The 25,277-nt window shown below is 44.7% G+C and overlaps 2 protein-coding genes across 2 annotated transcripts; one reads left to right on the top strand and one right to left on the bottom strand.

Moving 5' to 3' along the window:
* Positions 1 to 1,170: 1,170 nt before the first annotated feature.
* Positions 1,171 to 15,681, top strand: ANKRD66 (ankyrin repeat domain 66). The gene is made up of 3 exons (XM_054021802.1): positions 1,171 to 1,596; positions 6,556 to 6,784; positions 14,538 to 15,681. Exons 1-3 carry the CDS (start codon positions 1,458 to 1,460, stop codon positions 14,716 to 14,718), a joined length of 549 nt encoding a protein of 182 aa, XP_053877777.1. The 5' UTR covers positions 1,171 to 1,457; the 3' UTR covers positions 14,719 to 15,681.
* Positions 15,682 to 22,885: 7,204 nt separating this feature from the next.
* LOC128834936 (taste receptor type 2 member 40-like) lies at positions 22,886 to 24,178 on the bottom strand. Its single transcript, XM_054024149.1, has one exon. It carries the CDS (start codon positions 23,908 to 23,910, stop codon positions 22,954 to 22,956), a length of 957 nt encoding a protein of 318 aa, XP_053880124.1. The 5' UTR covers positions 23,911 to 24,178; the 3' UTR covers positions 22,886 to 22,953.
* Positions 24,179 to 25,277: the final 1,099 nt, after the last annotated feature.

Here is a 25,277-nt window from a genome sequence, read left to right as displayed (position 1 = left end):
GCTGTCCAGCCTGTCTTCTTTCTGTGCCTGCTTGGACCAGCTGCCTCACTCAGCTCAACTGGCTCTTCTCCCTCTTGAGGCTTTGTGCCAGGAGGGGTGAATGGCACCCTTTGCATTAAAAGAGATGATCCCTTTACCCCTTCTGCTTGCGCTATGCTTGTAGACCCTGTGCATCTATTATAGTAAAACCTGCATCAATCTCCCAAGCCCGGCTCCTAGCTCCCCTGTTTGGTAAGAGATGAGTACTGCATTCTGCACTTGGAAGAAGGGAGAGCTTTCCTTAGCCATGATCCTTCCAGCTGAGTACATCACTGGAGGAAATACCCCGTGTTCCCAGCAGGGGCGGTTTTTGCCGCCCCAAGCACGTTAGTCAGGCGGCTTTCGGTGGCGTGCCTGCGGGCAGTCCGCTGGTCACGCAGATTCAGCGGCATGCCTGCGGGAGGTCCGTCGGTGCCACGCCATCGGCATCCCCGCCGCCAAATTGCCGCTGAAGCCACGGGACCGGCGGATCTCTCGCAGGCATGCCACCGAAGGCAGCCTGACTGCCGCTCCCACAGCGACCGGCAGGCCACCCCCCGCGGCTTGCCACCCCAGGCATGCGCTTGGTGCACTGGTGCCTGGAGCCGCCCCTGGTTCCTAGAAGAGCTAGTTTTGTTTTCTGGGGATGCTCGTAATTTGTCAGCAAAGCAGCCACTTAAGTGATCTCCTAACACAATGGGGGACCCAAAGTGTGATAACACACATTGCACAAGCCTCACACCCAGTTGGATTCATAGGATAGTGCCTGTGCTGTGGAATAGCCTCAAGGCTCTTGCACAAATGCAGAGTGTGCCGCTGGGGGAGAACAGCATTATATTTTTTTATAAGCAGTGTGGTGTGTCAAGATCTGCCCAGAATAACATGGGAGATATCTGAGCAGTAACATCTTTTCTTTAAAACAAAAACAAAAACAAATCTGTATAATAAGCCTGCAGCTTTAACAAGGGAGGAGCCAGTTTCCATGGTAAATAAGTAACAACAGACTTGGAGGCCAATGTGTGTTGTGAGCTGGCAGCGATTCAGCGACATCTTTGAGAAATGCACTATGGTTTTATTTGTGGTTTTCTTTATATACTGAGTTGCACTTTGTAACAGATTTCCCTGAACTCAGAGACTAAATACCTAGCAAACATCACCAGCTGACTGTAATCAGTGATTGGTTTAAGTTCAATTAACTGTGGATGTTAATTTTCTTCCTTTCTTTTTGTCTCTCTGCCTTTCTTGTTTTGGCCTTCGATAAAATCTTGCTACAGATGGTTAATGTCTGAATTTTCAGTGTGGACACTGCCTAATCCATTCAAATTGTCTGTTGGGCAGAGGCTTTCTGAGCCACAGTTACTGAAAACTGCTATATAAAGCATTTGCACGAAGTTGTTGTTTTATTGTTCTTGTACCAGGGGTTGTCAGAACTGTGCAACATGACAGAGCTTCATGAAGCTGTAGCTCTGGGCGATTATGATTTAGTGAATGAGCTTCTGAAAAAAGGGCTTTGTGATGTGAATTACAAAGATACGGACTGGAATGACAGGACACCATTACACTGGGCTTCTGCTAAAGGTAAGAGGGCTGTGTACTCAGTAGCCCATGTAGAGGCTGACATTGAAGTTATAGAAGATAGTGCTGCATATTATTATACTACACTATGCAGCATAGGTGCTGGAACTAGGGATGTTGGGAGTGCTGCCGCACCCCCTGGCTTGAAGTAGTTTCCATCACATACAGGGTTTACAGTTTGGTTCAATGGCTCTCAGCACCCCCACGATACAAATTGTTCTAGCACCACTGCTGTGCAGGCTGTTAATGGGGTTATGCAGCGTACCGATAATTACACTGAGAGGTTCTGATTCTTCTGTCCTTGCCCAAACAGACAAAATATTGAAATTAATAGGGAATTTTGCCTGTAAAAGAACTTGTGGAAATGGACCTCAGATGATCATTTCTTGTCTATATTATTTTAAAGGGATAATGTGTGATTTTTACACACCGTGTACAATACAAGGGCCCTGTTTCTTCCCTCACTTTGATTTCACACTGGAATAGCTGCATTGACTTGAGTGGAGTTATTCCTGATTTACACCTGTGTGAAAGGGGAATCAATGTGTAGACACAATGGGCATTTAGGAAAAACAGATTGAGCACAGTAACTACACAGTGATTTTAAATCCTCCCACTTTTATTTTTAGTGTTGAATTTTTCAAATCAGCAATGCAGGACCAGATCCTGCCTGCACCTGACGTTTTGTGTTTTAGCATCAGAACTATTTATTGAGGTCCAACCAGGTATGTCCCCTAGAAGGCAGTGGGTGGAACTGTGCGGATGTAACCAAGGACTTAATTTTAAAAGAAAATGGTTTGTATGGGAGTCACTGAGAGCTTAATTTAGCCTGCAGAATCTTTACAACAGGTGACAGTGCATGAGAAGGAAAGAATCCAGCTTGACCCTCAGATCCCAGGTTGAATTTACAGGGCAATTAATGAGGGGGGAAACAAACATCTTTTTACTTGCATAGGAACTGAAATCACCAGACAGGGTTAGACCTAAAGTCCATCTAGTCCAGTACCCTGTCTCTGACAGTGACTGGTACCAGATGCTTCAGAGGAAGGTGAAAGACCCTCACAGTAGGGAGATGTGGGATAATCTGCTCCCCACATTTGTCTCATGCTGATCTCTCATAGTTAGAGATTGGCTTAAACCCTGAACACATTTATTCACCAAGTACACGTGGTCTACAGGGCATTGAAACACAAGAAACAGACCATTTCAATACCATTCAAATCACTTTGCCATCCTTTGCGGTAGAGCTGCATTATAATGCATGAACATTTGTAAAAAGCTTTGAGATCCTTGATGAGCCTCTAGAAGGACAAAGAAATTCTTACCTTATCTGGTGACTTTTATTGTTTCAATCATTATTAATTCATTTTTCATTGCCGTTGGACTTTCCCCTGAGATGGTGTTCCCAGATGGAATGAAATGAAATACTACACATTCCAGAACAAATAATTACTTTGTTACGGGGGCTATCGGCCTGATCTAAAGCCCTTTGAAATCCAGGAAAAAAGGGTTCCCTGGACTTCATTGGCCCTTGGATCATATATAAGGATTAACCCTTATAAAAGTTAGGAAGCTTAGGGAAGTGCCAACAGAGACTTATGCAAGGGGGATACGATCAAACTTACATTAATTGGCGTGCACTAAAAATACACGGCACAAAAGCAGTGCCGAGTTAGGGTTGCTCGAAGCACCTTCTATCCCAGTTAATGTGATATCCCTTTGTAAGACATGTCATGAGTTTTATCTCTGTTGTTAACTCCCTAATTACCTGCCTAAGAGCCTTACACATGATGTGCAGAGCGTGCCAGCTGGCAGAGGCAGATCAGTGCCATTTCTAGTTTACGTAAGTGATGCCTACTTAGCGTGGCCCTCTGTTCCCCTCTAGTGGTGGCTAGACCAGCTAGAACCTGGTGAGCCTGCTACATCCTTGGCTCAGAGAGCGGCATCTTTTAGCTCAGGCAGTAGAGCCTTATGTGTTAAGATCCAGAGGTCTGAGCCCTGCTGCTGATGACCCAACCTGGAGCATCAGCATTACGCTTACATTCTAAGGGCCTGATCCTGCAAGTTGCTGAGCGTCTCCTGCAGTTACCTAGTGCTCTCAACTCCCATTAGCTTCAGCAGGGATTAAGGGCACCCTGCAGGATTGGGACCTACGTTAGAATATGAAACCCTGGGATTGGGGGTAGCTGAGGAGGACAAGTGATAAAAGGTTAAATGAAATATATGAGTTTGGAAGAGTGGGAAACAAAGTGATATATCCCTGTGTCAGGTTACTGATAGTTGGGTATAAAAGGTCTGGGTTAAGTTATTGATATTGGGCCGGTTCTCAGCTAATGTAAACTGGCATAGCTCCATTGACTTCAATAGCGGCTCCGGTCCATTGTGTATTGTATTGTATCACAATAGTACACAAAATGCTAACCCCCTGCAACCAGCACACAAAATCTAAACACCCTACATCCGGCAATTCAAAGCATTAAACATAAATATAAAATGCACATTTCCCTCAATATTTTTCACTGACCTGGATGAAGAGTTTCACACTCTGTGCAGCCCAGGGCTGTGGTTTGTATTCATGTCCGAACTCAGTCAGGTTTTCTCCCTCTCCCTCAGCATTTCAGGGAAAGAAATCATGTGTAAGCGTGGATGGAATACAAAGCTGAGAACAAGCTGGAAGGACAGGTTTTTGCACAGAAAAATCTATGTCTTTCCAACTCCCACCCAAGCCTCCCTCCCTCCCCAAACTAAAAAAAAATCTGAGAGTCAAATCCTGAGGTCTTTACTCTGTTCTTACTCAGCCTTCAGCCTGGCAAAACTCTCTTTGGAATCAATGGAATAACAAGTAAGGACCTAAGTATTTATTTCTGTGCTAGAGCCATATTTGCTAGGCTTCGCAGACTTGCACTTCTGTCCCCCATAACCTGTCTCCAATGTCTTTTTGCCTTCCTCATTGCCTTTCAGTGCCCTGTCTCCTCTCCATTTCTCTTTTTTCTCTTCTTCTTGCTTGTCTGTCTTTGTGTAGCATCTATCTCAGTGTTTCTCAAACTGAGGTCGCCGCTTGTGTAGGGAAAGTCCCTGGCGGGCTGGGCCGGTTTGTTTACCTGCCCCGTCTGCAGGTCCGGCCGATCGCGGCTCCCATTGGCCGCGGTTCGCCACTGCAGGCCAATGGGAGCTGCTGGAAGCGGCGGCCAATACGTCCCTCAGCCCACACTGCTTCCAGCAGCCCCCATTGGCCCAGAGCAGCGAATCGCGGCCAGTGGGAGCTGCGATGGGCCGGACCTGCGGACGGGGCAGGTAAACAAACCAGCCCGGCCTGCCAGGGGCTTTGCCTACACAGGCGGCAACCCCAGTTTGAGAAACACTGATCTATCTGCACTGCTTTCTGGTCAGCCATTAGGGCACTCTAGGAATTGAGTGAAACTCTCTGCAGTTTCTTTCTTCCCATGATCACTGCTGAACAGGATATTGCTGAGAGATGTAGTTTTTCTGTGATTGACTAATGTCACCTGGGATGGATGAAGGCTCAGTGAAATATAAAGAGTTAATGACTACAATACAATGGTCTGTGGTTAAATATTCTGCAGATGAGCAGGGTCCCGACTGGGAGGCAAGTTAACATGGCACAGAGATGGTATCTAAGGGCTATTGTGGGTGAATTCTGAACTTGGTGTTTTACTTATCTGTGCTGCAGTGTTTGTTATACTGGGCTGATCAAAAATGTGTGTGTATTTCCGGGTAAGGCCATAGAACAAGGTAAGTCTCAAAGGGTACGTTTACACAGCAGAAAAAAAAAATGCATCAGCGAATCTCAGAGCTGAGATCAACTGACTCGGGCTCCCAGGGCTTGTGCTGTGGGGTTAAACAGAGCAGTGCAGTTGGTTGGGCTTTGGCTGGAGCATGGACTCCAAGACCCTCCCTCCTCACTGGTTCCAGAGCCCAGGCTCCAGCCTGATTCTGATTGTCTGCACTGCTATTTTTAGCCTCACAGCTGACCCAGGCCAGCCATGACTGTGCCATGGGTCATTTATCCCTGTGTAGAGATACCCTGAGACGCTTTGCTGAGGGTTTTTTTGCTGTGTAGATGTACCCTGATTGGCTTATCCATCTCCCAGGCAGGGCTGGCTCCAGGCACCAGCGAAGGTAGCAGGTGCTTGGGGCGGCCAATGGGAAGGGGCGGCACGTCTGGGTCTTCAGCGGCGGGTCCCTCAGTCCCTCTCGGACCGAAGGACCCGCTGCCGAATTGCTGCCGAGGAATGAAGCAGCAGCGGGTTTTTTTCCCCTTCGCCGCTTGGGGCAGCAAAAAAGCCTGAGCCGGCCCTGCTCCCAGGCCATGAGGTCTGGACAAAGAGACTGGGGATCTGGTTATTTTTAAAAAGGTATTCAAAATATAGATTTTAATTATGCTGGTGTGAGTCCCTAAAGATTTTAAAAAAATATCCATGCCCTAAAAAGGAAATCACAAAACTCAGATTTGCAAGTGCTGGAAACGCAGCAACGACCAATCCACAGCCATAAACCATGGTCGCCCCAGCTGAAGCTCGTATACTTGGCACTGCATTCATAGTGGATGTCGTCCAGCTGCTGAGATTTGAATTCCTGTAGCACAGATGCTTGAGGACAAGCTCTGCTTAACTAGAGGGAGTATGTAATATACCGTATACCACATGTGTGGATGTGAACCTCGGTACCATTGTCTGGATGGAAGGTCAGACCCAATCAGATGATTGTAGCTATTTTCTGTCTACAGAGGTTATGAGATCTAACCCTAGTTCAGCTAGCAGAGCATCAGCACAAGTGGTAGAGGTTTGTGTGTGTTGGAACCAGAGTTCCTGGTGACGTCACTGCCGTGCTTGTTGTCCCTGGACTCAGATTCTTTACACTGCCATAGAGTTGATAGAACGTCTTGAATATTTCACCTTTGAACCATTTTTTTCCTCCCTGTGTTTTCTGCATATCTACAAGGGCAATCGGAGATGGTAAAGCTACTTGTGCAGCATGGCGCTCGCCTTTGCTTGAGAACTGACGTGGGTTGGACTCCAGCTCATTTTGCGGCTGAGTCAGGAAGACTAGGTGTGCTAAGGACTCTTCATTTTTTGCATGCCGCCATCGATGCAGCAGATCTCTATGGGGACACTCCGAAAAGGATTGCAGAAATCTACGGACACAAAGACTGCGTGAAGTTCTTAGAAATGTAAGTAGTGACAGAATTCTGCACACAGCTGCAGTAAATGAAGTGGAAGCCAGTGACGGTGAAATTCACTCTTATAGAGGGCCAGCGCAATGGCCTATGCACGACTTGCATTTCAATCTAAACCTGTGCAAGCCCTAGGGTTTAAGTGGCATATAAATGTGCTTAGGCCTTCTTCTGGGTTTCTGCACAGGAGTGAGCAAATGGAAAGACCTTTGTTGATTTCAGTGAATCCACTGAGCCAATTATCTTAAGTGGCTTGCTGCCACTGAACAGCACTTCATCATTTCCCATTTTTTCAAAGTATTCTGGCTATAGGTCCAGGTTTCCTAAAGACAGGGCCGGCTCCAGGGTTTTGGCCGCCCCAAGCAGCCAAAACAAAAAAACAAAACAAACAAAAAAAAAACCCCATGATCGCGATCTGCAGCGGCAATTTGGCGGGAGGTCCTTCGCTCCCAGGCGGAGTGAGGGACCGTCTGCCGAATTGCCGCCGAATACCTGGACGTGCCGCCCCTCTCCGGAGCGGCCGCCCCAAGCACCTGCTTGAGAAGCTGGTGCCTGGAGCCGGCCCTGCCTAAAGAGTTAAGTACCCAGGAGCTCCCCTTAAGGCACATAAATAAGTGGCTTGAAGTTTAAATGTTCTGTGACTATTTAAGCTCCGATATGAAGTGGCTAGATTTTCAAGAGAGAATAAACAGGAGCTCCTGGGTACTGAGCCCTTGTGAAAATCTGGCCGCTTCACAGTGGTGCTTACAGGGGAGCTGAGGTCTTCAAAAAACTATGGGTATGTCTCCACTACAATAAAACATCTGCAGCTGGCCTGTCTCAGCTGACGCGGGCTTGTGGGGCAATTAAATTGCAGTGTAGATGTCCAGGCTTGGGCTGGAGCCCACAGTCTGGGATCCCAGGAGAGGGAGGGTCCCAAAGCCTGGTTTCCTGCCTGAGTCCAAATGTCTGCACGGCAATTTTATAGCCCCACAGCCTGAGCCCGCATCAGCTGACACAGTAGACATATCCATAGTTCTCACTTCTAGGACGATGAGCTACAGCTGTATCCTGATTCTGTGACGGGAGAAATAGAAAACAGCCTAACCAGCTTTCTTCAATTGGTGCCGTCACTGCTACACAGTTTTCTTGTGAGTGAATAGTAGGACTGTGAGGTTTTTATGTTTCTTTTCCAAAACAAGATAGAATACTCTAGGCAGTCCAATTTACACAAACCAGTTCCTGCTTTCTGGGTCTAAATCCAAGAAATCCCAGCTGCTGCCTTGGAAGGTAGAAGGGAGAGTTAACTCGTGCGGAGCTGGCCGGAGAGTGACAATTTAATTCTGCGAAGACTTTTGAGATTTCGAAGTTTCGTGTCTTTCCACATTTCCGATGAAAAAGCATTTTGTGGAAAATGTTTCAACCAGCTCTATTGTCTCATAACTACCTCTGGCATTTACCATTGCATCCATAAGGCTTCTCGCTAGCAAGTCTTTGAATTCTGAATGGGTTGCCAGGCCCCTTTTTCTTCACTCTTCACAAACATTCATGCCATTGGGATTATGTTCCCACAGATATTTGGGGGGATTGGTTGTTCCTCATATGACTACCCATATTAACATGCAAAAATGGGGTATTCGTGCATAAAGAGGACTATTTGTCATTCGCTCTTCACCAATTGTTGGTTTTATTTTTTAAAAGCCTCAGACATCCATTGAGGAAGCTGGAAGAATTCTGTGACTTAGGTGACCAATTGCACAGAATGAACACTGAATAGGTAAAGAGAACAGCCCTTTGGCAGAACACTGTTCATCCAAGCTAACTGGTTAATACTTCGAAATAACAGTTACTCTCATAGAAATCAGGATTGGTTCACAAATAATTTGCAAAAGAAAGGATAAATCAAAGAAATTCTTTATTCAGAATAAAAAACGGTTCTACTTCTAATCGCAGGCGAAAAATAATACATTAAAGAAACATGTACATCACCACCACTGCACTAATTATATGTAACTATGAAATTAGAGCACATATCCTTAATTTTTTCCTGCTTAATATTCAAACAAAAATGTACCCATTCAAAATTTAGCCAGATCTGTCAAGTCAGCATACTATTATGTAATGCTGAAAGTTTTCACTGTTTCTCACCTTTGGAATACAATTTTTTTACGCTGTTAAAAGCTATCATTTAGAATTACACGTGTGATTTCCACACTCAACTGACCCAATGGGCCATCTGTATGTTTGGTGTGTTGACCATTTGTGTTTGCTTGTGGAACTGTGGTAACCGCATGTGCAAATTATGCGCATGCAAATTTTATGTAAGCTCTTCTAGAACAGGAGGTCAGATGCTCAGCTGGTGAAAATTAGTGTTGACTTCAATGGAATTATGCCGATTTATACTAGCTGCTGGAAATGGGCCATGATTCTAACTGGGATCTGAACAAAAAATTTTCTTTGGCTTTACTAGCTTAGTTAGATCTCAAAGATACAATACAACTGTATGTGGAATAGCTGGTTTCACCCAAATTGTATCCCAGAATGAGATGAAGAGCCAGTGACACCATTACTAAAGGGAGGATATGTATCTGGCTGTCTCAGACCGCTGGTCTGTTCCAATAGTGCAGGTTCCATGTTGTGAAACTAGCTGCCAAACTTTCTGCTCTGATTTTCAGGTACACTAAGGGCCCTGTGACAGGGTGCTAAGCAGAAAACTGCTCAGCCAACCCTCTCTCACTCCAGCTCCAATTAAGAGAGGTGAATTGGAGCTAGCGTGACCAGACAGCAAGTGTGAAAAATCGGGACAGGGGGTGGGGGATAATAAAAGCGTGTATAAGAAAAAGACCCAAAAAGCAGGACTGTCCCAATAAAATCAGGACATCTGGTCACCCTAATTGGAGCTGGGTAGACCCCCTGCAGGGCCGGCTCCAGGCACCAGCGCAGCAAGCAGGTGCTTGGGGCGGCCAACGGAAAGGGGCGGCATGTCTGGCTCTTCGGCGGCGGGTCCCTCAGTCCCGCTAGGAGGGAAGGACCTGCCGCCGGAGGATGAAGCGGCAGCGGTAGAGCTCCCATCGCAGCTTTTATTGATTGATTGATTGCTGCTTGGGGCGGCGAAAATGGTGGAGCCAGCCCTGACCACCTGTCCCAGATTGGGGAAGCTTGCTGCCTCATCAGGCTGGGGCTGGCTAAGAGTCCCACGGGAAGGAAGCCAGGGGGGAGCTGGAAAGAGGAAAGCGGCAGGAGAGGAAAGGCAGCGAGGGGAAGCAGAGAGAGATAGCTAGCCCTCTCTTTCCTGCCGGTGGACTGCAAGAAGGGGACTACTTGTATGGTGGAAAGGTGGTGGGAGCACAGCCTATAAATAAAAGCACCAGGTGGAAACTGCACCAAAAGGTCTCTGTGTGACTTTCTCAGCCCAGCAGGGGCGGAGCCAGAAGGGCCCTGCAGGGACGCTGCTACATGCCCTTTCCACCCCCGCGTTGTGTAAAGGGGACATAGTGTAAATGAAAGCCAGGCACTCCATATTTAATTCAGTTTACTGGAGTAAAAGTTTTAATAAACAACACCATTATTAATAGTCAAAGCACATTAACACGAGTTATGAAGCAAAGTAATATACCATGTAACACCCAGGAGCCTTCAGACAAATAAAACATGTTATAATGGCAAAAACAATTCTGAAACAAAATGTTTTTAAAAATAAAACCCTTTGGGCTAGATCACATGCTGGTGATTAAGGACAGACAATGGAGCTGACGAGTGCCGAGGCCTTCTCTGGTGATGTGACATCCACCCTCTCAAGCTGGAGTATGGGGTGACAACAGCAATTGCAGCTTCAGCTCCAGTTTCGTGAGACAGCCAGGCAGCTGAAGCAGACCCCAGGCAATTTTAATGCAGGTCCTGAGAACCAGCTACATTTCACCGGTGAGAGATACAGGCCTAGATTTTTGATTAAATACATATTTTAAAAGAGAAATTTACTTTCCAATTCTAGGGTGACCAGATGTCCCTATTTTATAGGGACAGTCCTGATAATTGGGGCTTTTTCTTCTATGGGTGCCTATTACCCCCCACCCCCGTCCCAATTTTTCACACTTGCTGTCTGGTCACCCTATCCAATTCACAGCCCGTCAGTTTGTCCTCTGCTCCCTCTCTTGCTCTTAGGAACTACAGCGTTCTCTCCCTGACTCAGCCCTCTGGCCAGGTCACTAGTGTGGTTTCCACTTAGGTTCCTGCTCTCCAGCCATCTCAGGCAGTCTTCTGCTTCACTGCCTCACAGTATCACTCCCACAGTGGCTGGCAGGGGAACATGGGCCCACCCTCTACTCCGGGTTCCAGCCCATTCCCTGAACCTTGCTGTCTTTTCCTAAGCTACTTCCATACCTCCTGGCCTTTCCCACTCCTTTGTATTTGCCAGTCTCCCTCCTCCCTGGGAATAACTCAACCCAAACACTCCTCCCTTCCCCCCAGGGAGTGACTGCATCTTTCCCCCAGCTGCAACCTCTGCTTCCAGTTTTCTGGTCTTTTGTATCAGCTGCACCTGTCCCTTGCAGGTGAGCTTCTCTCTAGTTAGCTGTGTCCAGCCTAAAGCTCCCCTGTTTGCAGCCTAATTAGCTAATTGGGCCCTCCTGACCTAACCCAGCTCTTGTAGGGCCAATGTGGGGTCCACAGCCCATCACAGAAGGACATTATCTTTTCACTCCTGAAACTGGCTTACCTGTTTTGCATCTGCCAGGTGTGACTCCAGAGAGAGAAGAAGAAGAAGAGGAGGGGAGAAATGGTGAATGTGGCAAAATCCACAGAAAATCCAATGCCACGGAAAAGAAAAACAAATTTGTCTCCAAGATGAAGTCTTTCATAGTGTTGTTTTCTGAGAGACTGGGCACAGAATAATTACATTGCATTTTGTAGATGTCACAGAAGAAAGGGATGCTGTTGACTAAGGAGAAAAACATAAACATGAGGTGCCACCAGGCTATCAGCTTGGAGATTCGCAGGTTTAGGTGGATGAAGAAAGGGGGCTGAAATCTGCAATTCTGACATGGTAAAAGACCTATAAACAGGCTGCCCAGAGGACGGGAGAGCTTAGAAATCAGCTGACAGCTGTGAATGCTCGTTATGCATTGGTCCTAGGATAGAAGCTAGTAGAGAAAGCCGTATAGAAAACCCTTAGCATTGCTGTGCACAAGAAGCAAAGCCTGGAGATCCCCAGAATGATCAAGATCTTTTCACCTGAGTTCAGGCCTCTCTTTTTTGACAGCCACAATGAATTTAGCCAAAAGCCAACAACTGCCTCACCTCTTAGAAATGCCAAGAAACTGACAGTGGATGGGGGGAAATTACAGCTTTGGGAACAGTACAACTGTTGCCTCCCATTGTTTAAGATGTACACAAGTTCTGTTCCAGAGGTCAAAGGTTTTCGTGCAGCGCTCTGTTAGAATCTGGGCAACAGATGCACTGCCCTTCTCTCTGTATGTCACGCATGCAAAACATGGCTTAATATGTATACTTAAATGGAATTGTTCCTGCTATACTAGGCATGTAAATGTGAGGTGTATTCGGTTACTGAGGGTCTGTGTCACTCCCTGATATTTGCGTGTCACGTGGAGAGTTGTATACAGAGTTAAAAACACTGTTTGTGTCAGAGGCTTGGAGTTTGTTCTGGAACAACGAAAACACAATTTACATCAGTTTTGGTCTGCAGCAGAAATTCCCCATCTTGGGTTCTTTTACACGAATTTTGCACTGGTGCCGATGGCTAACCAAGGTGCAAGGAAGCTGAGAACCTGGCTCTCCAGTGTGTTTCCATCTCATTTTCAGAGTGCTTAATGTTGAAGCCACAGTTGCTGTTCTAGGAGGCCCCTTCATGGTCAAGCTGTCTTCTGTCAACCCTGATGGGGCTTCATCCAGAATGGTGTCCAGAATCCACAGTAATCTCTTGAAATCAACGGGAGTTGCAATCATCAGCAAATGCCAGGAGCTGGCCCTTATTATTCTCAATTTTTTGTTATGTATCTAGGCTTTGTCCATAGAAAATCATCAATCCTTTTCTTAAAGATGGATTAATGGTTTAACCATCAGTTCTAAACTCTCAGGAACTTAAAGGATACTTCCTGCAGGGTAGAGGTAGCCCTTCAGTAGCCTCAGTTATTGTGATCACCAGGAAAATTATCTTGGATACAATAGCCTTATCTCCATTTTGAACATTACAACTATTTGCTGTCATTTTTGAAGAGGTACAGAAGTTTTGTCCCTGGTTGACATATGCACTACGCTGAGTCTTCATCCCATATACAGAAAACACAGTTTTGAATAGTTAAACAAAATAAAATAAGTGTATGTGTTTCTCTTCCTAATTAATCACCTGATTAATGAGGAACGTACATGGCAAGAGTATCCTCTTCATGAGTATCAGTGTCACTCACGGATATCTGCACTTTCATCCAAAGAACCATGCACAGAAATAAAATAATTTTTTAAATAATCTTGTAGAAGGACAGATGTTCATGACAGTGCACTAAAGCTAAATGTAAGACATGCCAGAGATCCTGCTAGCATACCATGGTAATTTTTCTTTAATTTTCTAGTTTAAAATTTGAACTTCTACAACACAGCTTTATTTTTTATAGCATCTTCCATGCAAACTGTATCCCAGAATGCTATACAGAGTTGCATTAGTGAATAAAGCAGAACAATATATTTCTAAGGAGAAGTGGGCTTGAGTTGCCAAGTTCAGATCTGGATTTGGATGCAAAATTAAGCTTAGGGTTGTTATGGTTCCAGGTTTGGTTCAGACCACTTTAGAGACACCACCAGCTGCAAAGTGTAGATTGGGATTTGTGATAGACCCAGACCAGTTGGGTTCAGCAGAATAGCAGAAGGGGCTGCTCCAGGCTAATGAGAACACCTGACTCCAATTAACCTGCAAAGAGTCAGGTGAGGCCATTAAGCTAATGTGACTACCTGACTCTAATTAAGGCCCTGCTGATACTATAAAAAGGGCTCACTCCAGTCAGGCAGAGGAGAGGAAGTGTGGCTGAAGGACTGGTTAATGAAGACACCCTCAAGTTATTGATAAGGGAGCCTTAAGGTAAGGGTGAAGAAGGGAGAAGCAGGAGAGCTGTGGGGAAGTGGCCCAGGGAAATGTAGCAACTCTGGCAGTGAAAGGTTGGCTGTCAACAGCTGTTACCATTAGGGTCCCTGGGCCGGAACCTGGAGTAGAGGGCGGGCCCGGGTTCCCACCACTACAGGAACACCTCCTGGGAGGGGAAGTCAGGCCCCTGTCAGGACAGGAGGCTAAACTGTTCTAAAACAAGCCTTAGGGACAACAGAGACTGTGGGAATTCTCTCACCAACCTCCTTGCTGGCCTATGATGAAAAGGGCTCAGTAGACTGTAACCCTGGCCCTAGAGAGAGAAGGGCTACGTGGAGGGTCACAGAGAGCCACTGAGGCTAGCGTATACCGCCTAGAAGCACAGGACCCACGGGGACAATGTCAGAGCTCTGCCACAGATTGAAACTTCTTCAGATTTTCTTGCTGTTCTGGTCTGGTGTTTTGGTTCTGAACCATCTCTAGTTCTAAATAATAAGCGATAGCAGAAAGAGGGGAAACGAAGAGACTTAGGCTGGTTATTTTTAACTGAATTTTTGTGTATGACCGGTTTGCAATGTTTTAGTCTGTTTCATTGCATAGAAAGTCCACAGCAGTCCTACAAGCGTGGTCTGACTGTGCAGTGTGCAATGGTTATGGCAACGTTTTTTCTTTCTTCCGTAGAGCTGAAGTGGAGTGCAGGGACTACCGTTTGGTGGCAGGATTGAAAGGAATTCAACTGGACCAGACAGATGAAGACTGGGAACTCAAGAAAGAAGAGCTTAAGAAAAATACACCCTGTGCTCAGGCGAAATATACACGCTCTACTCAAAAGAAAAACAGAGGAAAGAATGTGAAACAATAGCATCTTCAGATTCCTTTGAACTAGGGAAAGTCAGAGAGAGCTAGTCAAAGACACTAACAGACCCCAGATACATCTGGAGTATGAAACGTATACTAAGTGTTTGTCTACATGGTGCTTTAGTCCACGTCAGAGGGGTAAATTGTAGTCTGCACTAGCATGCGGCGTGCTGACTGGCTTGTGTGCGCCCTGCTGGCATGCACCGAAAGTTCTCTGGTGTGCATTACCGTAGCCCTGTTTCAGACAGGCCTATGTTAATGTGGGAACTTTCAGTATGCACCACGAGGGTCCACGTAGGTCAGTTAGTGCATGACACACTAGTGGGGACTAAAATTGACACTCCTCTGGTGTGAATTAAAGAACTGTGTAGGGGAGACCTAAGAGAAAAAGCATATGGTCTGTGCGGTGGGTTGTACATATGACTATTAATGGGAAGTGGCTAGAAGTAGTGGATCTATCTATCATGACAAAGTCAATCCTGACAGACAGAGTGGTGGAGGGCAAATATATCAGCCCTTGGATGGTGAAGGTCCTATTTCCTATGAGCTGAAAAAAGGTTACCTCAGGTTAAGGCCAGTTAAAGGCAGTCAGTGACCTTACGATCCCTTCTGGGGAGAGTGAGGAGGGGAGAGATGAGACAGGCTGCAACGGGGTAGTGGCACCACCAGAAAGGAAAGGCTTGGTGGAAGGCTGTCTCTCCTCCCGATAGGGGAAAGAAACTGAGTTAACAGCTGCTTGGGGGAAGGACTGGCAGGGAGGAGCCAGCATACTAGGGTAACACCAGGGAGAGGGGGCAGGGACAGGATTTTTTTGTTTTTGCTTAAGAGAACTTCTTGGGCCTACCCTGAGGCCTACCATGTAAATAAGGAAAAATAAAACCAGAGTGAAGGGAAAAACCCTCCAGAGTCAGACCGATTTACTCCAGGCCCTGCCACTGCCGAAGGGAGAAATGCTGAGGCCGATGAGGTGAAGGAGGTACCCTGCAATACTATCTAATCTAATGATCTATCCTATCTATATAGGCAAGAGGTTCCAAAATCTGGAGATTTCATGCAAATATCTTCATGCATATTCATTGAATTAGAGTATTATCATGTTGACATGAATGACAGGAATGTGCTTCTCCTCCCCACGCTCTGCCTGGGTGTGTGTGTGTGTATGGTGGGGGGAGGGAGGGATAATCAGACTCCAAATGGTAGATGCAGAAGCAGCCTTGGCAGGAGGGACAGCAGGGGCCATGCCTTCCCTAAGTGTGCCCCTAAATCCAGAACTGTGCAGGGAAGTCCCCTACCTTGGGGCACGAGGACCCAGGTGGTGCCTGATTCTGAGTAGGAGGATAATTCTCCATCCTGCCCTGGAGTTAGTCGTGAGCGCTACCACTGTGGGTAAGTTTGTTTCATCAAGCTGGGTTTGTGTTCAATCTCAATGGGCAGCTCTGGTCAAAGAAGTAACCATGTTAGCACACAGATGGAATGGAAGAGTGAATAATACAGAGAATAGTCTAGTGCCTTCAGGTAAATAAATGGTGTGGCCTCATCTGAAATACTGTGTGCGGTACTGGTCACCCCATCTGAAATAAGATATTGCAGAACTGATGGGAGTTTGGGCATGATCAACAGGGATGATGGAGGGATTAGAAAATCTCTTACATGAAAGAAATTGTAAAGATTGACTAAACCTTTCAGTCAATATACTTGAACTGCATTTCTAAGAATTTATCTGTCATAACTAGAGCTCATGGAAAATTCCCCACTGGAACTTTTTTCAGATTAAAATTTTTTTGGTTCAAATTTTCCTTTTTTGATGGAAAAATTCAAAACAAAAAACCCTTTGTTTTGTTTTAATTTGAAAAAAAAAATTCTCCCTTGGGAACACTTTCTCACTCTTCAATCTATTATCTTTACTTCTGTCCAGCCTTGTCAATTTACATCTGTTGGCCCAAGAGTCATAAATTTCCTCAGAGCAAAAATTATTCCTTTTATTTATACACACACACAAACAGTTCACAGATCTCAGCGATCCCTTAACTTCACTGCTGTACAATACAACTTTATTTGGTACACAAACAGCATCCTGAAATGCTTTACAGAGTTAATAACACAATGCCATAAATAATAGCAGAGTGGGACAGCAATTGAAGAGAGATATTTTTCAGCTGAGATATGAAAAGCGGAAGAGATGAAGGCCACTGCTAGGAGCAGGGGATCCATCTAATCAAGTTATAAACTCATAAACTCATAAACTTTAAGGTCAGAAGGGACCATTATGATCATCTAGTCTGACCCCCTGCATGCTGCAGGCCATAAAACCGTCCCTACCCCTTCCCTGGACTCTGCTGTTGAAGTCCCCAATCCTGTTTTAGGTGACTTCAATCGGCAGAGACCCTCCTGCTAGAGATCCCTGCCCCATGCTGCGGAGGAAGGCGAAAAACCTCCAGAGGCTCGGCCAATCTGCCCTGGAGGAAAATTCCTTCCCGACCCCAAAAATGGCGATCAGTCAGACCCCGAGCATATAGGCAAGAGTCACCAGCCTGACCCCTGTCAGCCATTATACGATTTACCTACCATTGTTTGGTTTTCCTTGACTACTATGTTTTACCATTAAACCATTCCCTCCATAAATTTATCTAACTTAATCTTAAAACCAGACAGGTCCGTCGCCCCCACCGTTTCCCTCGGAAGGCCGTTCCAATATTTCACCCCTCTGACGGTCAAAAACCTTCGTCTAATTTCAAGCCTGAACTTCCCCACGGCCAGTTTATATCCATTCGTTCTCGTATCCACATTAGTACTAAGCTGGAATAATTCTTCTCCCTCCCTTGTATTAATCCCTCTAATATATTTAAAGATAGCAATCATATCCCCCCTCAGCCTTCGCTTTGTCAGACTAAACAACCCAAGCTCCTCTAGTCTCTTTTCATACGACAGGTTTTCCATTCCTCTGATCATCCTAGTGGCCCTTCTCTGCACCCGTTCCAGTTTGAGTTCATCTTTTTTAAACATGGGAGACCAGAACTGCACACAGTACTCCAAGTGAGGTCTCACCAGCGCCTTGTACAACGGGAGCAGGACCTCCTTATCCCTACTAGATATACCTCGCCTAATGCATCCCAAGACAGCATTGGCTTTTTTCACCGCCACGTCGCATTGTCGACTCATAGTCATCCTGCGGTCTACGAGGACCCCTAGGTCCTTCTCCTCTTCCGTTACTTCTAACCAATGCGTCCCCATCTTGTAACTAAAATTGTTATTAGTCATCCCCAAATGCATTACCTTACACTTTTTACTATTAAATTTCATCCTATTTCTGATACTCCAATTCACAAGCTCATTCAAGTCTCCCTGCAGGATATCCCTATCCTCCTCCGAATTTACAACGCCTCCCACCTTCGTATCATCCGCAAACTTTATCAGCCCACTCCTGCAATCGGTCCCGAGGTCAGTTATAAATAGATTAAATAAAATGGGTCCCAAAACCGAACCTTGAGGCACTCCACTAGTAACCTCCCTCCAACCCGACAGTTCACCCTTTAATACGACCCGCTGCATTCTCCCCATTAACCAATTCCTTATCCACCTCTGGATTTCCATATCGATCCCCATGTTTTTCAGTTTAACCAATAATTCCTCATGGGGTACAGTATCAAACGCTTTACTGAAATCCAGGTATATTAGGTCCACCGCATTTCCCTTATCTAATAAATCCGTTACTTTCTCAAAGAAGGAGATCAGATTCGTTTGGCACGATCTGCCCTTCGTAAAACCATGTTGTAATTTATCGCAATTGCCACTAACCTCCAGGTCCTCAACTAGTTTCTCTTTCAGAATCTTCTCCAGCACCTTGCACACTACAGATGTTAAACTAACAGGCCTGTAGTTACCCGGATCACCTTTTTTCCCTTTCTTGAAAATAGGAACCACATTAGCTATTCTCCAGTCTAACGGGACCACCCCCGAGTTTACAGAGTTAGCACTAGTCTGTTTCAGTATTCCTATGCTGTGTATACCTCTACATGTAATTGATTTGACTGGAGTAACCCTTCTAATAACTATACTGATAATAATGATAAAAACACTTTAACATAAATTATGAATCAATGGAACTTTAATCAGATAACACATAGTCTATAAAGAAATACAGCATGATTCAGTAGTAAAAGCCATTATAAAGCAAAATATTATTAATGTAGTAATACCTAGCTTTTACTCAGTGCTATTCATCCTTAGATCTCAAAGCACTTTACAAAAGAGATCAGTATCATTACCCCTATTTTACAGATAGAGAAACTGAGGCACAAGGGGGAAAGTGACATGCCCAAGGTCCCCCATCAGGCCAGCAGAAGAGCTGGGAATTAAATAGAAGTATGAATCAGGAGGGAGAGGGATAAGTAATGCTTTTCCAAAGACTGAAATGGACCTAGGTTATGGCCACTTTGCACTTAGCTACTGGCAAAAAGCAGCTAGTCTCCATATCCAGTCTCATAGACTTTAAGGCCAGAAGGGCCCATCATGATCATCTAGTCGGACCACCTGCACATTGCAAGCCACAGAACCTCACCCACCCACTCCTGTAATAGACCAATAACCTCTGGCTGAGTTACTGAAGTCCTCAAATCATGGTTTAAAGACTTAAAGTTGCAGAGAATCCACCATTTACATTAGTTTAAACCTGCAACTGACCCATGCCCAAAGCTGCAGAGGAAGGCGAAAAAAAACCAGAGTCTCTGCCAATCTGATCCAAGGGGAAATTCGTTCCTGACCCCAAATATGACAATCAGTTAGACCCTGAGCATGTGGACAACCCCCAGCAGCCAGACACCTGGGAAAAAAGTCTCTGTAGTAACTCAGAGCCCTCCCCATCTAGTGTCCCGTCACTGGCCATTGGAGATATTTGCTGCTGGCAGTCGCAGATCAGGCAAATGCCATTGTAGGCAGTCCCATCATAACATCTCCTCCATAAACTTATCAAGCTCAGTCTTGAAGCCAGTTAACCTTTTTGTCCCCACTGCTCCCCTTGGAAGGTTGTTCCAGAACTTCACTCCTCCGAAGGTTAAAAACCTTCACTAATTTCAAGCCTATATTTGTTGATGGCCAGTTTATATCCATTTGTTCATGTGCCCACATTGGTGCTTAACTCAAATAACGCTGCTCCCTCCCTGGTATTTAGCCCTCTGATGTATTTATAGAGAGCAATCATATCTCCCTCAGCCTTCTTTTGGTTAGGCTAAACAAGTCTCCTCTCATAAGGTAAGTTTTCCATTCTTTGTATCATCTTACTAGCTCTTCTTTGCACCTGTTTCAGTTTGAATTCATCTTTCTTAAACATGGGAGACCAGGATTGCACACAGTATTCCAGATGAGGTCTCGATGCATTCACCGAATCAGCTCTCAATGCAGGGGATCCTCCACTGGCATAGAGTTATTGTTGCTGGTACTACATGCACCATCCCTTCAACGCATAGGCATGTGGCCAGGGAAATGGGTGAATGGTTGAAGTGTCTATAGCAGCAGTGTCCAGAATGCCCAAAGTCCATTGGGCTATAGACAGCAAGCATAATTTAAAGCAGACCTTCCACTGCTACAATGCCAGGGAACTGTATCCGCTCAAAGCCAGCCCAGGGGAGTGCAAAGGTAACTTAAAGCTATATTTCCAAGGCTAGTGAGTTTTTGTGCTTTGCAGACACAGCTCAGTATCTGAGCCAGTATCTTTAGCAGAGTTTGGTATTCTCATCTGTGAAGCCAAATTTGCGGGTCTAATTTCTAAGAGAGAAATCTAACGTCTAAACCATGTTATCTTCCATTGAGTCTCTTAGGCCCTTTTCCTGATTGATGCTGAGAGCTGCATAATTTATAGAAATTGGGGGGAGTTGTGGGGTTGCCCAGCACATCTCAGGAGCTGGTTCTAGTTAATCAGCTTTTTTTTTTTTGGAGTCATCAGTAGACTTTGATGGCATGTAAAATCAATAGCCATGCAACCCAGAGATGGCTGCATTACTATGGCACTTTATGTAGTGGTATCACTAGGACCCTACCAAATTCATGGCCATGAAAAACTCACCATGGACCATGAAATCTGGTCTCACAGAAAAAGAAGGAAAAACAGGTAAAGCATATGAAATGTAAAGTATTAAGTGAGGCTTTTATTTTACCAACATCTTATTCCCATTCCCTTAGGCCTGGTCTACACTAACCCCCCACTTCGAACTAAGGTATGCAAATTCAGCTACGTTGTTAACGTACCTGAATTTGAAGTATCTTAGTTCGAACTTACCGCGGGTCCAGACGTGGCAGGCAGGCTCCCCCGTCGATGCCGCATGCTCCTCTCGCTGAGCTGGAGTACCGGCATCGACGGCGAGCACTTCCGGGATCGATTTATCGCGTCTAGACAAGACGCGATAAATCGATCCCAGAAGATCGATTGCTTACCTTCGGACCCGGAGGTAAGTGTAGACCTACCCTTAGGCACTAGGCCTGACTGATCATCTTTTAGATGGTATTAAAGATGGCAATAACTGCCCCTTTTGGGGAAAAGCGATGTTAGTTGAGATGGGCTGGAGCTGTTGTCATTACTGTTGCTAAAATCTGATCCTGTTTCCCTGAAGACAAAACAAGAGCAACAGACACAAAGGGTGAAAGGAAAGATCAGCACAGATAGAAAATGCAGCTTCTGTCTCTAGTACTGCTTCTTACCTGCAGCCTTGCTGCTGGAGAAACACAGCCCCCACAGTACATGATCTGATCAGCTGCTCCAAAACTTGTCAAACTTGTACCAGCATCAGACTGTGTAGGGCATTGTTTTAGCTGCCTCTCTGGTCATGGGCCTACAGCAGTGTAGGAAGAGAAGGTCTTGGCTGGCTAAGCCAGATTCTTTCTAGGCAAAAGGAAAGAGAAGAAAAAAAGGGGGGAGGGAGGAAAAGGGCACATGAATGGGAGATGGGTGACAGCAGGAACCAAAGTCTTACATTTCAGATGGCGTTTGGGATTTAGCAGGGGCTGGTTGAAGTACTGATGCCATCTGGGTCTCTTTCTGGCCAGGACTGGGCAGGACATCTCTCAGGATCAAGGCAGTGAAGGTCCAAAGATGTCACAATGGATCCCAGAAGATAGTGGGGAAGGCTCGGGAAGCTCATTCCCAGCCAGCTGACTTGATTCTTCCCCTGAAGCCTTTTTTAAGGACCCCAAAAGGGAGTGACGAGTGAAATATCCTATTCCCTCATAATTTGACCTAAATGGTGGAGAAAATATCCAGGATACCTGCTTGGTCCATTGATTTCTAGTCCTACACTGCTCTTGTTCATGAGATATGATCTCAACACAGTCCAGGGGTGCTCTTTTTGTCTTAAATTTTTGTTGATTTTTATACATAATTTTATGTAACCGACTGAGCTGGACTTTTCTTACATTGGACAATTTAGAGCGCAGGACTGTACACAGCAAAAGCATTTAAGTTTCATTGGCTCAAAGGGACTTCATAAATGCAAGATAATGTTGAAATATTAAGCACATGAGATGAGCAAAATTAAGCGGCCTTTGATCACAGGATCATAAAGATGTACAAATTAGCGATGGAAAAGCCTTATTAAATCACTTAGTCTAGTTCCTGACAATGCTTCATTGTTTTCTGTGATATATTTTCTAGTGAGTTGTCCAGTCCAGTTTTAAGTGCTTCAAAGCAATGGGATTTCCACCACTTCTCTTGGGAAACTGTTTTGCAGTAAAGTGGGATACTTGCAATGATATATCACCTGGTACTTGCAGTCTTTTAGACAGGAAATTCATCCTGTAAGAAGTCAAAAATATATTTCTATAATGAACTCAGAAGCAGCCCCATATGTCCATGGAAATTCAAGGTACAATCAGCTGAAGTGAGAGACAACAAAATTATTTTCTGTAAAGATTAATTTTTATTTCCCAGATTCCTCCATTGAGCTAGAAGTCTTTTCAAAACACCAAAGCAAACCACAGACCAGGAGACATATTAAAATAGGTGCCTAAATTATCCTTTCATTTACACTGGTTTTACATCACTGCAGCTCAATTGCTTTCAATTAAGTTTCTTCTAAATATACTGATTTGGGAGAACAATTGAGCTGAAAGACACATGGATCTGTGGCATTTCACACCAGCAGAGAATTTAGACCCTAGATTAAATTGTTTTTTTTAATAGAAAAGCCTGAGTTTCTTCTAATGGATTCCATCTGAAGGACAAAAGTAGATTTTATGATGTTCTGTCTCCTACTCATCTCTTGCACTTTGCATAATGCAGAACTTTAATCAAAGTTTTTTTCAGTTTGGGATTGCTCAGAATCAAGATAACGGAATGTACTGATGGACAAGCATCTACAATGATTGTACAGGCAATGCTGGCAGGAGATGTTTCTTGATATATATTCGTCAACAAGGTCAGCAAAGCTATAAAGTTAACAATATTGATGAGGAAGAAAGACACGATAGTTTTCATTGCTTGAATGTGGGCCTCCATGCAGGGGCTCCTGAAACTACTTGAGTTGTTTTGCATCTGTTGTGTGTGTCTCCAGAGAGAGAACAACAACAGAGAGGCTGAAATGATAAATATGGTGAACGCCATGGAAAATCCAGTGCCACAGATAGAAAGTACTTGAGACACAGATGTTTCCACTGTGACATTTTTCGCATTGTAATGTCTTTTGAGGCTGGAATTGAAATCATTACACTCTATTTTGTAAATAGCATTAAGGAAAGGGAGGCTGCTGAACAAGGAGAAAAGCACAGATCCCAGGAGCAACCATGGCACCAGCCTGGAGATTTTAAATTTTAGCCAGATGAAGAGGGGGTGGCTGAAGTTTGCAATTTTCACACAGTAAAATACACACAAGCAGGCAGCGAACCATTGATTGGAAGAGTTCAAAAACCAGGTGACCGCTCTGAATGCTTGGAACACGGAGTGCAGGTAATAGATCTCTGGGTAAAATGTTGAGCAAAAAGTCTGTAAAGTTGTTTTGAGCAAGAAGCAAAATCTTGAGAATGCCAGGACAGCCAAGATATTATCAGTTGAAGACAGGCACCTCTGCTTGACACATCCAACACAATTCACAGCCATAATGAAAGAATTTATCCACATCCCGACAAAAGCCTCACATACTAAGATTACCAGGACAATTATACTTGAGTTAGTGATGTCATCCTCTTTTACGAAGTTACAATCATTGTCCCCCATTCTTTAAGAAAGTTCTGGCTCTGAAATAAACATTCCTCATGCAACGTTTTACTGTTGGAATGTGGTTGACAGATGCACTATCTTCTTGTCTGTGTATCTCCTATAGACAACACAGCTTTATATAGTTGGGAAAACAAACCCTTCAGAGATGTCTCTTCATAATGAAGCATCTGCTTGACCAGGAATGTAAATCTGTGGAGTATTCTCTTACAATGTATATTTGCATTTTCATTTTGAAGAGCTGTGTACAGCGTAAAAACAATTTTAAAATGATCTTTTAGGAGGCCTTCTGTTTATGCCCGAATAATACAAACTAAATAAAACATATACCACATAACCCACTAATATATTACATTTGTGTTCATTCACTTTCTAGTCTGAAATCTGAATTACTTCAGTACTTTTACACAGCTGAAAAATAAAGATGTGCATTACTGGAGAAACCAGAGGAATAAATGCATTGCTATTATGAAACAGGGATGGGCCAGAGTTGCCAAGTTCAGATCTGGATTTGGATGTTAACATTCCTAAAAGTTCAAGAGCATTTGAATCTAGGCCTTGGTGCAGCCCATTTAAAAGACAGCTGTCAGTTGCAAAGTCCAGATCTGGATTCCGATGTTTCCAGATTTCAATGGTGTTCTGATCAGGTGATTTGGTTTTGAATCACCTCCAGTACTAAATAATGGCAGAAAGAGAGGAAACTGCACAGGTCAGATTTGATTATTTTAAAGTAAAATACTCTGCATGGTCAGTTTGCAATGTGTTTAGTCTGTTGTAATGAATGAAAAGTTCACAAGGCCTGGCTGGCTTCCCATAAAATGTTGAAACAAGTTCAAGGTCTTGGTCCCTATCTTCAAGGTGCTCAAAGTCCTGAACCCCAACATATCTAAAAGATTACCTAAGGCTCCAGAATGAGCACTGTGGTCGACAACTGCACTTTCCTCAACCTGCCTGCTCGAACACAGAGCAGTTTGTATGTATTAAAAAATCCCTACCAAAACCTTACAAGGCACACACCGTTTCTCTCGGTAGGATGGAGATGAGTGAAAGAAGGAACCACACGTGACACATGTTATTTACTTAGCTGAATGCACAATTGGAAGGCGCTCAGATACTATGGTTTTATGGCTGGCCCATAAACCTATATAGAATTCAATGGCAACAAACTACAATTAACACAGAGTGAAGGTGACCTGGGGGTATGTCGTCCCCTTGCAAAAGGTTGAGTTGAGCAAAACTCAAACTTCTGAAAACCAGGAAATGCCTAGGCAACCTTAGCTCTTCCCTCTTTCAGCAATGCCCCAATGTGACCAGTAACACACACCCCCTTACTCTGCCAACCTCACAGTTGCTGAAATGTACAAATT

This window comes from Malaclemys terrapin, chromosome 3, assembly GCF_027887155.1.
Source record: "Malaclemys terrapin pileata isolate rMalTer1 chromosome 3, rMalTer1.hap1, whole genome shotgun sequence".
In the NCBI taxonomy this organism is placed as follows: Eukaryota; Metazoa; Chordata; order Testudines; family Emydidae; genus Malaclemys; species Malaclemys terrapin.
Note: the sequence above shows the minus strand (reverse complement) of the source record. Positions and strands in the feature narration are given on the sequence as shown.

What these genes read in the sequence shown, in the direction of transcription:
- ANKRD66 (XM_054021802.1), top strand. Translation starts at nt 1,458, where the DNA reads ATGACAGAGCTTCATGAAGCTGTAGCTCTGGGCGATTATGATTTAGTG. An exon ending in ACACTGGGCTTCTGCTAAAG is followed by an intron (nt 1,597 to 6,555) that starts GTAAGAGGGCTG and finishes CATATCTACAAG; the next exon opens with GGCAATCGGAGATGGTAAAG. An exon ending in TGCGTGAAGTTCTTAGAAAT is followed by an intron (nt 6,785 to 14,537) that starts GTAAGTAGTGAC and finishes TTTCTTCCGTAG; the next exon opens with AGCTGAAGTGGAGTGCAGGG.
- LOC128834936 (XM_054024149.1), bottom strand. Translation starts at nt 23,910, where the DNA reads ATGGGGGACAATGATTGTAACTTCGTAAAAGAGGATGACATCACTAAC.